A 12,325-nucleotide genomic window follows, 5' to 3' on the forward strand; every position below is an offset into this window, starting at 1 on the left:
CTAAGAGAGGTTGTGGAATTCCCATCACTGGAAGTTTTTAAGAACAGGTTGGACAAACACCTGTCAGGGATGGTCTAGGTTTTCTTGGTCCTGCCTCAGCACTGGGGCCTGGACTTGATGACTTCTCAAGGTGCCTTCCAGTCCTACATTTCTATGTTGATTCTATGATTTATTTTTGTTTTCACAATAATTTAATGATTATGAAATATTAAATATCACTGAGAAGATTGATGCTCTTTGGAAGACAATAAGGACAAAGCAATGTTCAGTGAAGTTTGGCTGTATGGTGGTGGTGGGGACGGGGGGGAAGAGGTGGTAGAGTGAAAGGGGGCAAACTATCCAGATATGTTACATGAATTGAATATCACCAGCCTGCTGGAAGAGATGGAAACAGGCAGCAGCTAAGAAGATAATCTTAATAATCATTGATATTACAGTAAATAAAATCTTGCCCTGTGCTCTGTGAGCAACACTATATACAAGATTGACATGACATGTTAAACTCCTTATTTTAGGTCACTTGTGAGTTTTTTCATCTACTGTCCTTTGGTCTTAAATTTCTTATGCTTGTTCTCAGCACAGAAATCAGGTGTTTGAGAAAGTTTGATATAAATTCATTTGCTGTTTGTGAATTACAACGGTATCAAATAACTAATTTTATGTATTTTTTTAAATGTACTCTTTTACATTCAAAATAGCACAAGATGCTTTTTTATTTTTTACATATTAGTAAATCAGCAAATCAGATACAGATTTCACCCAGGCCATTTTACAAACTTTCCATATGATGTATTATGTTCCTTAATGTGAATTATGTCCTTTGTAATACATCATATGCCCGCATTTATTATTGCAAAAGGGGTTACAGTCTGTGGCCCCAATCCTGCAAGTTGCAATGCATGGGCAGACCTCTGTACCCACATAGAACCTCACTGATTTCAGTGGAGCTACCATCAAGCTGATGGAGCAACTCGTGGAGAATACCTTTCAGGATCATGACCTGACTCTCTGTAACCAATAAGCTTTCAGTGACACATTCTCTGTCGCATATCCAAATTACTTCATAATAATGTCAAGCTCTGATATAACATATAGGTTCATAAAACCTCCGATTTTGAGTAACAGTAAAATATTAAGATTGTTAAATATGTAAACAAACAAAAAAAAGCACTTACTCCCAAAGAGGATGCAAGATGATCACCTCTAACATGTGACTCTAACAGCTAGTTAAAGAAGCAGGGTTTGGGAACACATTAAATTCAGATCTCCCATCCAGACACGAAGTATCTTTCAAAACATTAAAAACGAGGCCTACCAGATTCTGCCTATACATTCAGTAGGCAAAGCTCTCAGCTGAAAAATATGGGAAACACACACATTCTGGGAATTGACAATGTGTATTCTTTAAAGCAACTATATAGATACACAGAAGACTTTGCATGATTCCATATCATACAAAGATCTAGCACTTTGTACATGGCTCATCTGTAATTTTTACATGTTTTAATAAGACATATTTTGTCTACTTTAAAATGGGCCATATTCACAGTTCCAGTTTATTGTACATATTGTATATTGTATGGTGAAGTTTCTTGCTTGACTTAAATGAGTTTAGTTATAAACTGTGCATGCAGATCTCAAGTGATAGTCTTTTAATAGATGTCAGATACACTTTATTGCTACCCTCTTTTATTTCAGTAACATTTTAATTAATTCACACTGATTGAATAAATGTACATTGAGACTTGTTTCCTAATGAGGGCACATTTAGAGGAAAGGTTTTGCATCATTCTGATATCCTGTGGGTAATTATATTCTAATTATATGGTGGGGGGAAAAGTCTATAACTCAGTGCTGATATTGTTCATTGGACCCAATTAATTACATGCACATAATGAAAGTTCATGATAAAGTTGACTGGCAGTGAGTTTAAAAATCTTTAACTCAATTGAATCCTAGCCTAGCATGAGTATAGAATTAGACTATAACCAGGTTAGAAATGGAGTATTGGAATGGGATGAGTGAGTCTCCAATAAGAAAGAAAAGCTGCTCTCTCTTTACAATATGGCTTTTTATATGAAGCAAAAAAGGAGTAAGGCTGCCTGACATCTTGGCTTCTGTATTTTGGTGCCTTCTCTCTCTTTGTTTCATTTTATCAATGTACAACCACACCATTCTTTCTATCAGTGTAAACAAGTAATAGAATAATTAGATTTTCTCTCTATCCACTCTAAATCATATATGTTCCTTTGTGTAACAACAAACCAACCAAATCACATAATATGATTTATACATAATAAATCTGATTCTACTGTCACTTTTACCGCTTTCACTCTGGTGAAACTTCATTTACTTCATTGGAGTTACTGCATATAATTACTTCAATCCATGTAAGTGATCTTAAAAACCATAATCCAAACTTTGTATTTACGAATCAAGGTACAAACTGTAAACCCTTATGTACATTGACTTTACATTGGGTATATTATGAAGCTCCACACATCATTGTTTCCATAGTAACTAATCAATTTCAAAAAGAAAAAGTGGAGTGACATTAAGCTGTATCAAAAAGTGAAAGAAATAAAATGGATAAAATTGACCATAAAGCAAATTGAGCATAAAGTCAGCATGTGGTGATGTGGGGGGCTTATTGCCAGTAGTTAGGATTATCTGCCTAAGTCATTGTTGGGCCATTCCTGAGTGATTTGGTCACTCCTAAAAGTTATTGCAATAGAAACCTTAGAATACCTCACACTGTCTTACATTCTCTTGCATAAATCAATTCAGATTTTCTTTTATCTGGTGAAAATACACATTATAAAATCAAGCTTTATGATGCATAGGAAAGGTAAGTGACTTGGCAATGGCATGACAGGAAATGTGTGACAGAATTGGGAATTAGTTCTCCTGGATCCTATTCCTGTGCCTTAACCTTAAGACTATTCATCTGTTCTTCTCATGTACAGTGCATGGGTGAAATTCACTCTTGTGCAGAGAGTCAGCTCAAAGCCTATGCACCTTTTAAACCCTCAAAAAAGATGTTAAGTAGGTCATAGGACTTTTTCAAGGCTTCTGCAGAGGGGTACATTTCACCCTATTTAAGTAACTTATATTTACACTAGTAAGCATTATTTGTGTATGTCCTTGCACTGCAAAATTTATATAATAGTGTTGCACACCATATAATGAAACTGTGATATTAAAACACAGAGAAAGGTATTTTCCTCAAACACATTATATCAAATTTCAGATTCAGTTCTCTGCAAATCTAAAACAGTTGAAATACAATGGTGTTCTTATCTACAGCAAGAGTTTTTCCATTTCTTTGAAGTCAGATTGAAATTAATAATTGCCCTGGAGGAAAGAAAGTATCTTTCCAACTAATTATCTGTATTGCAAACACAGTTCAATGTTAAAATGAATAAGATGCTGATAAACTGAAATGGCAGACATTCAATCATTTTGAATTATACCTCGCTGCCTGCCTGCCCCATCGCTGTTATCCATTCCTACATTTGTTTCTCGGATCATCTTCCATTGGACTTTAATACACGTTTATCTTAAATCTACTTTTTCAGTTTGTATCTTCTTTCTTAGAGAATCGTGTATTATTAGCTACTATGGTATACGTTTATTTTAGGTTTTAAATGTAAGTAATAAGCCATGCTGTCTTGGGCCTTACTGTTGATGCATTCTTTGAGTGCACTCTGAGTTGTGAGATCAAAGGCCAACTGTCTTCAGTCGCTCAAGAAGTGCACCAATGGTCCAGAAATGTGAACACAGGGAAAAAATAATCTGTTTGTGATCTTAATAGGACTTTTTTATTTTTTTTAATTTGATAGCTAAACACTTAACAAAAATATCAGACTCCATATTTTGCACAAAGATAGCCTTGTTCTCAAAATAGCTTACACAATAGAGTACAAGGGAAAGAGTAATTAATAGAGAAAATGTTCTAAACAACTTATCTGTGCTATTTTTGGGTTACATTCACCAGTACAGCCCAGCTGCTTTGTGGTACTCTCCTGTTGCAAAGCAGTCTCATATTTAATGTAACCAGACAGCTGAGGGAAACCTTGGGAGGCATAGATAGAGCCTCTATAGTAGCTCTGAGGCTGTCCCCTCTCCTGGCCTCCAGTGCAGGCATATAGCTAAGGGAAAGAGGTTTGGCCAAGATGTCCAGGTACCTGACTGATCACGGGCTGCTGGTGTAGCCCCTTGGGAATGAGGGCAGCTGGTGCAAGATTAGAGCAGCCTGCTTTTAAAAAATACGTAGATGTGGATGTCAACAATCTCTCCCATCTTTGATCTGGCTCTTACTTTCATGTTTGTGTAATATTATTGAAAAGCTTGTAATAAAACAGCTCTCACAATAAATGGGTAACTCAGGTTTTCTTTGACCCTTGTTAGTCAGTTCCCAGATGCTTATGGCACAGAGACAGCTTTTGCTGAATGATCTGCTCCTGGAGATTCATGGAGATCAGATGCCCATGTATCTATTTGCTCCATCAGTTGCCTTCAATACAGTTTATTGCACACCCTAGTGCGAGTAGACAGAGCTGTATTTGTGAATGTCACAATTTCATTTTTTAAAATGTGTAGTAGTGTATACCTTTGCCTATCAACAGAAAACAGAAATTATTTCTGTACATGCACACTGTATAGTTTCTTAAACCATCTTTTTCTACTAATTGGTTATCAGACGCTCCTGGCTTTGGACTAGGATTCAAAAAATTAAAAGGACAAAAAAAGAAAATATTTACAAGAAGCAAAAGGTGTCTCTTTAAACTATTTCAGGCAACACAGACATTCTTTCCACATTTTTTCTCTGAATCTGTAACCAAGTGTTCTCAGCCTCATTCTCAGAAATATGAATCATGTGATGTGGTAGCCATAATGCTGTGAGAATATACTTTTGTGGAAGAGTGTCAGAAATAGGAATAAACCAGCTCACTTATTTGTTGATTACTTGTTCAGCATGACTGTTGTAACTTAATGTTCCTTTTAGTGAATTTCACCTCCCACCTCCCATTGTTCTAATGTTTTAGCTGAAACGTTTTTTTTCCCAACAGACTCTACCCACTTTAGGAGTTTCACTCCCTGAGGTGCGTAACATAGAGGTGTCCACATATACATAAGTGTAAAAGGGTCTTGATATTGCAACATTCTTCTTGCAATAAAGTGCATTTTGGGGCTGGCCTAGTGCTTTAGTGGTGGAAGTCTACATTGTCACTTGAAAAGGCCTATTTCAGTTTTCAGGTTCTCTCTCTCTTATCTGGAGGCAGTGCTTCATGGTACTCAACAGTGATTCCCTGGAGTGATATTGAGTGATCCACGTTCCATCCTATCTAACAGCCAAAGGATAGTATGACAAAGTGGGGAATGTGAGGGGGAGAAAAGGGGATATGAAAGGTGGGAAAATGTGTAGAATTAGAGTACTCACTTGGTGTAACAAGGGTTGTTTTAAATGTTATCAACCTGACGAATGGACAGAAGAGCAGAACGATTTGATTCCTTAAGCCATCAAAATGTACATTAACTTTTCAAAGTGCTACATTAAGTAACTCTCACTCAACTTCACCGATGTCCATCAGACAAAATAATTTACAGCTACATCATTCATTTTGTATGTCCTAATGAAAAAAATCATTGAATAGAACATAGTTGTAGTATAAATGTCTCCCACCTTGGAAATAAATGTCTGCATTTTGCAATTTCATTTATTTTAAGTGTCAGCTTTGCCTAACATTAATTTAAAAGTTGTGCACCATTATTCAGAAATGTTTTTATTAAATTGTTATTATCTCTTTAAAATGCCATTTTTAGTTTCTGATAAAACTTTGGATATCATAGTAATATCCCAATTCTTAAAAAAATATTCCTTTTAAATTGTAATTAGAAAGGAACCTTCATTTAGATTTTCTTTGATAGACGTATACAGAACATCAGTGCCAGGGAATCTGAGAGAAAATTTTTTGGCCATGAAATGTAAATTTTTCTGTATTTGTATTATTGCAAATGTACAGTAAACAGTCAAGATGTAGGTCATAGTATAAATGTATCTCTACTATGAACCAGATCCTTGTTGGTGCAACACACACAAAAAACCTGTGCCTAGCAGCAGGAGTGTGGAATAGAAGGTGGACAGTCCCTTATCTGCCCCTTCCAAAACATTACAGAGAGGACACTCTTCTGGCACCCAGTGACATACTCTGGTGTCCTATATGTCCTATATCTAAGATAGATGGCAGGAAGTACAGAGATTGCTGAGTATAGGCTAGCCTGTGTACATGACAGACCAAAATAAGGCAATTCATGATCCTAAGCACACTGCAACATGCCACTCACTCTGGTTCTGCCACTACATCCCTGCCCCAGCAACGTGATGCCACCATCACTTGGAAAAGTGACAGCAGGTGCCCATAATAGAAACACTGTTTTGGTTCTGTACATTTGAGATGTTTAGAGTTGCAGTTGGGATTGATGGATGTATTGCAACACCATTTTTGAAGCAGGCATTAGATTCACTGAGGCAGTCCCTTGTGGGAATGTCCTGTAGAAGTTAATACAAAATAAATATACATTTTTAGAAATCACTGTAAAACAATAGATTATAGTAGATAATGTCTGTTCTGTAGATTTTCATAACCTCTAATGGAGTTCTATAGCAGGAATATAAATTTTCCATTATACTCTATAGGGTATAGAGATGCTATAGAAAACTCCTATATTTCTCTTCAAGTCTGTAGATTTTTCTGTTTCCAGTGTATGGAGAAATTTTATAGTATAACTGTGCAGGAGAAGCTTTCTTGTTCAGTTAGGCAAATTGTTCTCTAACCCAGACCACAAGTTATACAAGCTGGATAAAGGAGGTTGCTGGAAATGGAAGTATCAGTCATAGTGCCAACTGAGGGGCTTTGCTGTTATCTGTGTCTCACGCTGGGATTAAAAAAAAAAAACAACAACTGTGCTTGAGGTAATCATCACTTGCTGCTTCTAGTTTGTGAATGATCAATAACAGCAGGTTTGGGCATTGTGGTAAACATCGCTTTTGTCAAGACCATTCTCAGCAATGTAAAAATACTTTTTCTCTGAGAAACAGCATGGTGTAAAAAGAGATTTTTAACAGCACATATTAGGAATAGACCTATTTTTTAAAATAATTTATTTTCTCTCTTTTAAAATTATTTCCCCCTTTATATGTTAGATTTTACCCCTTTCCCTTATCTTCAGAGTTCTGGAGTTACTATACAATATGTTGCTCAATTTAACACTATTTAGAGTTTGAATTCTCCCCAATCCCCTGACTTCTGTCCTTAAACCATTTTTGTATATCAGCCACAGATGGTTTGAGATTTGAAAATACTGCAACATCAATAGCCATATTTGATCTTTTGCACCAAGATATTACAAAAGCCTACTTAACTCAGGTATTTTCCTTCATGTAGTTCTTATTAATTTTTGAGTGATTGATGTTGATGATGATAATTATTTCCAAAGTTGTTTAGAATGTTTCTTGTTGTGCAGAATTTGTTTTAATATTTGAAATTGTCTCTCTTTGCTCATAGCACTAACAGATTTCCCATTTAAAAAATACTAGAGCGAGTGGCACAGTGGATTTGTTTAACTCTTGTGTTAGATAAAAAATGAAAATCAGATTGGTTGTCTCATCCTGGTCCCAATTTGTAAAAGCCATGCACTGTTGACAGTCTTAGGGGCAACACAGAGTGTGTGTGTTTTGCAGGTCAGTGCTGAGATGCATTGCCAAGGTTGTTCAGGTAAGCTTGTACAATGCCTGGCCAACACTGTTAATCTGTCCCTTGAATAATCATTAAATGTACTTTGATATTTAAAACAACTAAGTTACGTGCCAGATTCTTGGGCCCTGTGAAGGGGCATGTCCTCACACTGGTATGGAGGAGACTAACAAGCTCTTCTGGGCATGTTCCACACTAACAAGATGCACCTTGAAGGGGCAGGAGATTAAAAGGGGGAATTTACCACTGGAAGGGGTGGTGAACAGGAAGAAGGCTGCTCCACCCGGAGACTGAGGGTAACAGAAGTAGTTCAGCAGAGGAGGAAACAGTCACAAGATGCACTAAACCCAAAACCGTTCTGATTGACAGCAAAGCAATATGCGCGAGGAAGAGGGGTAGAAAGTAAACCCCACGAAGGGGTAATATACTCTGGGAGACTAAGCCCTTAGAGCTGAATATCCAGGGGCTGTCTGAGAGACTGGCCCTCTTTCCAGACAGATCTTCCTTCCTCACAAGGGGAAGGGAAGAGGAGGAGCCAATCCTCCATCCCTGCGCGGTTGCCTCAGAAAGCTTCCCCAAGTGCCGGAGGGTAAACAATGGACGGTGCAGGGAGCCCCTTCCCAGCCCACTATAATCCTATTGTACTGGTACAGAAGTGCAAAACATCCAGAAGGCCAAAACATCCAACTTAACTGGCCTCTTGAAGATTCTCCCTGTATAGGGAAAATATCCAGCAAGTATAGAGTGCCATATCTGTTCTGTGCTATACACCTGTAGGCTCCTATTGGAGGTCAGAATGCTACTGTCCTTCAGCAATCCCTCCCTGCTGAAAAGGTCTCTTTGTGGCCATAGGCAGCCAGGTACAACTTAGAGCATCCTGAGGCAACTAGGAGCACTAATTTCTGCCAGGGCAAGAATGACCTCTGCTCAGCCCCTAATTTTGGGAACACAATGATGGTACAAAGCCACTGCTGCCCCCCAACTAAACCCCAATAACAATAGTGCTGTTCAGGCATTGTACTAAGCTGAATGCCTGTCAGCTATGCCAGAGAATCTGTGTCAAAATCTCTTACTAATTAGTTTAAACTCCTTTAGAAAGAATGGGACAAAATAATTGCAGTGAAACCCCATTGGCTTTGTTGCAAGTACCCCAGGGATTGATTTGCCCCAGTATGTAACATAAGCTGTGGCATTTAATACATTGCTTATTGAGCACAGTTGGGGGGAGTGAGGGTAGTGGCACAAAAGTGCCCTTCATGTGCTTTCCTGCTGAGGTAGTTCTGTGCCAGTCTAATCCCCTGGCTAGTTTAAAGCCCCTTTGCATGTCTGGAGTGATATAAAATTAATGGAGCACAGCCCAGGATTGGGGACACAGATTTTAAGTAATCAAGATCTGCCATATCATTTTGCATTGTATTTTGTGGACATATGAAAAAGGACATGATGGATCTATTTTATAAATAGAATAAGTAGAATTCTGCCTCTTTTTAATTTTAATGGTATCACAAAGTTTGGTGAAACTAGTTGATAAACAGTTGAAAATCTGGTTGTCAAATCTCACAGTATTTCTCTTTCTAAAGAGTTGTATCTTCTCTGCCTTTCAACCACCCATATGCCCTATGCATCAATATTATCAGAAGTTGCCAACCTCTTAGAAGTCTGATGTAGGTTAGCTATGCTCTCTGTATATTGTTTCCCTATTCCACAAAATGTATCTTTGATAAAAGAAAAGATTTCTCTTAAATCTATATAGACAGTTTATTACAGTACCTGAAAGTATGAGTATATTTTGCCAGTACCCAATGAAAGTGCCCTCAAAAAACTGTCTGTCCTGCATCAGAAACAGTTTTCTAGAGATTAGTGATCTGTTAAAGAATTTCATTTTAAATTATTAGGATTTTATGTGATTAGCTTCCACGTTAGAGAACCTAGACCTGGCAGATGGGGATAATACAATGTCAGATTATCTTTCATACCATTGCATTTGTTTTGTGATTGGACAGTTGTCATCTATCTATTGCCTAGTCTCTGTGGCACATCTAGGCACATAAATAGATGTTGTGTGAAGTACCCAAACATCACGTAGTGACTTGACCGAGATCTCATTTTGCTAATGCAGGATCTGAATGTTTGCCTCTAGTGGAAAAGCGAGTACGTGGTTCCACTACGTCAGCTAGAGTAAACTTGTATTCCATGTTAAAATGCCCTTTTGTACTTTTCTTCTAGGAAAGACAGGCAACTATGAAAAAAGAAAAGAGTTGCCCCCAGGAAATGAACAAATTGGGAGAACGGACTAAGATGCAAAGAGCAAATTCTGTCACTGTAGATGGACAAGGACTTCAGGTGTGGTGGTTGTTGTTGTTGTTTTATTTGTTTTATATGGCATTTATAGGTTAAGAGAAGACAATACACTGAGCAACCTTAAAAAGGAACCATTTCCTACAGTATGGTATGAATATTTCCAATTCTTCTAAGTATTGGAAAATACTACCATTTACCTTACAATAATGTAAATGTTTCCTCTCTAAGAATGTAATCTGTGCAAGATTCTCATTCCTGGTTCTCAGCTCTCTAGAATGAGACAGGTGGAACTTCTGAAGCTCTTAAAGTATTTTTAGCCACAAAAATGTTCCGGTACCAGGCTGAAGCATGATTCAAGCCCCTCAGTAGCTGATTGTACAGCCTATGTTGTCCATACTTTGCAGATAACACTAAGCTCTGTGTTTCCATTTATCTGATACATGGAGAAGGGACTCCATTTTTATTTATTTTGTAAAGCACCATGCACACACATGGGAACTATATGAACAATAATAGAGTAATACCATGTTTCTTACCAGTATTCAAGCTTGGTTGAAGGCAAAATTGCTGAGGCTTTGTCCATATGAGCCTGAGTTTATAGTAGTAGGTCTGGGAAACAACCGGAAGATATGGCAAAAGTGATATCTGCGCCTTTGGTTGAGGGAGTTTACCTGCATTTTGTAAGACAGGTTCAAAGCTTGGGGATTTATTGGATTCTTTACTACTTTAGAACGCCCTGCTAGTGCTAGTGATGAAAAGTACTTTTATTATTTGTTTGGCCAGGAAGCTGTTTCTTGGAATCTACGTGACCCAGTTGCACCTTAGGGCCCATTAGGGTGTTTCTGTTGGAATTTTCAGAAGCACTAAGGTGCAGTTTCAGGTATTGGTTTAACTTTTAAAGTCTTAAATGGCTTGGTTCATCCTGTGTACTTCAAAGTCCCCCTTTTTCCTCATGTGGTGCTGCAGCAGTTGGCAGTAAAATGACTGTACCTACTTGGACAAGGAATCTGGGTGAAGCCAAGCAGAGACAACTGTGATACCTGTACACCAATGCAAGGAGCCTGCGTAACAAAATGCTAGAACTAGAACCAGATATTATAGGGGTAATGGAGACATGGTGGAATAATAGTCATGCTTGGAATACAGGTATTGACGGGTATGTGCTGCTCAGGAAAGATAGAGATAAAGGTAAAGATGGTGGAGTAGTATCGTATCCCAATGGTGAGGTAGACTGTAAAGAAATTAGAATTGGTGTAAGGAATAAAATGAAATCTGTTTGGTGTAAGGGATAAAATCAAATAACTTTGGGGAAGAAAGGCAACAGTGGGATGGTGCTTGGGGACTGCTACAGACCTCCAGGATCTGATTTGTATAAGGACAGAGACTTCTTTAACATTTTTAATGAAATAAATACTGCTGGGAATTGTGTGATTATGGGAGACTTTAATTTCCCAGATATAGACAAGAGGACAAGTGCTACTAATAATGATAGAACCCAGATATTCCTGGATATGATAGCCAACAGATTTCTTCACCAAATAGTCACTGAACCAACAAGAGGGGATGCTATTATAAATTTAGTATTGATAAGTAGCGAGAATTACTTAGAGGGCAACCTTGGTTTGAGTGATCATGACTTAACGCAGTGTAAGCTAAAATTACATCTGCAGCTGGGGGCCTTGATTTTAAAACGGCAATTTTAAAAAAATTAATTGAATTAGTTAGGGAAGTTAACTGGACTGAAGTCAAGAATCTGAATGTGGATGAGGCTTGGAATTACTTTAAGACAAAATTGGAGAAACTATCTAGAGTCTTCATCCCAAGCAAAGGGGAACAATTTGTAGGGAAGAGTTGCAGACAAAACTGGCTGAACAAGCTTCTCAAACAAAATATTAAGAGAAAGCAGAAAGCCTGCAAGGAATGTAAGAAGAGATAGATCAAAAAGGAAAGCTACCTACTGGAGGTCAGAAGGTGTAGGGGAAAAGTGAGAACTGCCAAAAGCCAAGCAGAGTTGGAGTTTACAAAGGAAATTAAAACCAACAATAAAAGATACTTTAGCCATAGGAAGAAAACAAGGAAAGAACTGGAACCACTAAGGACAGAGGATGGGTGGAGATTAAAGATAATATAGGTATAGTCCAACACCCACCCGAATACTTTGCGTCAGTTTTTAATAAGAATACTGAGGAGTTTGGGGGGCAGTAGCAGGTGACTAATGGAAATGAGGATATGTAAGTAGAAATTACTACATCTGAGGGGGAAGTCAA

General features: G+C 37.8%; 1 protein-coding gene across 4 annotated transcripts in view; it reads left to right on the top strand.

Annotated features, from left to right (window-relative positions):
• The window catches only part of DGKB (diacylglycerol kinase beta), a 463,387-nt gene that overhangs the window by 148,719 nt on the left and 302,343 nt on the right, over positions 1-12,325 (top strand). For 2 of the 4 annotated variants that reach the window (XM_024209048.1, XM_024209049.1), the window contains 2 exons: positions 5,073-5,105; positions 9,984-10,100. In XM_024209048.1, coding sequence (XP_024064816.1) covers positions 5,073-5,105; positions 9,984-10,100 — 150 coding nt within the window. The remainder of the gene's footprint in view (positions 1-5,072; positions 5,106-9,983; positions 10,101-12,325) is intronic. The other 2 variants (XM_024209050.1, XM_024209051.1) reach the window with 1 other exon arrangement.

This window comes from Terrapene carolina, unplaced genomic scaffold (assembly GCF_002925995.2).
Source record: "Terrapene carolina triunguis isolate 2854851 unplaced genomic scaffold, T_m_triunguis-2.0 Scaffold84, whole genome shotgun sequence".
NCBI lineage: Eukaryota > Metazoa > Chordata > Testudines > Emydidae > Terrapene > Terrapene triunguis.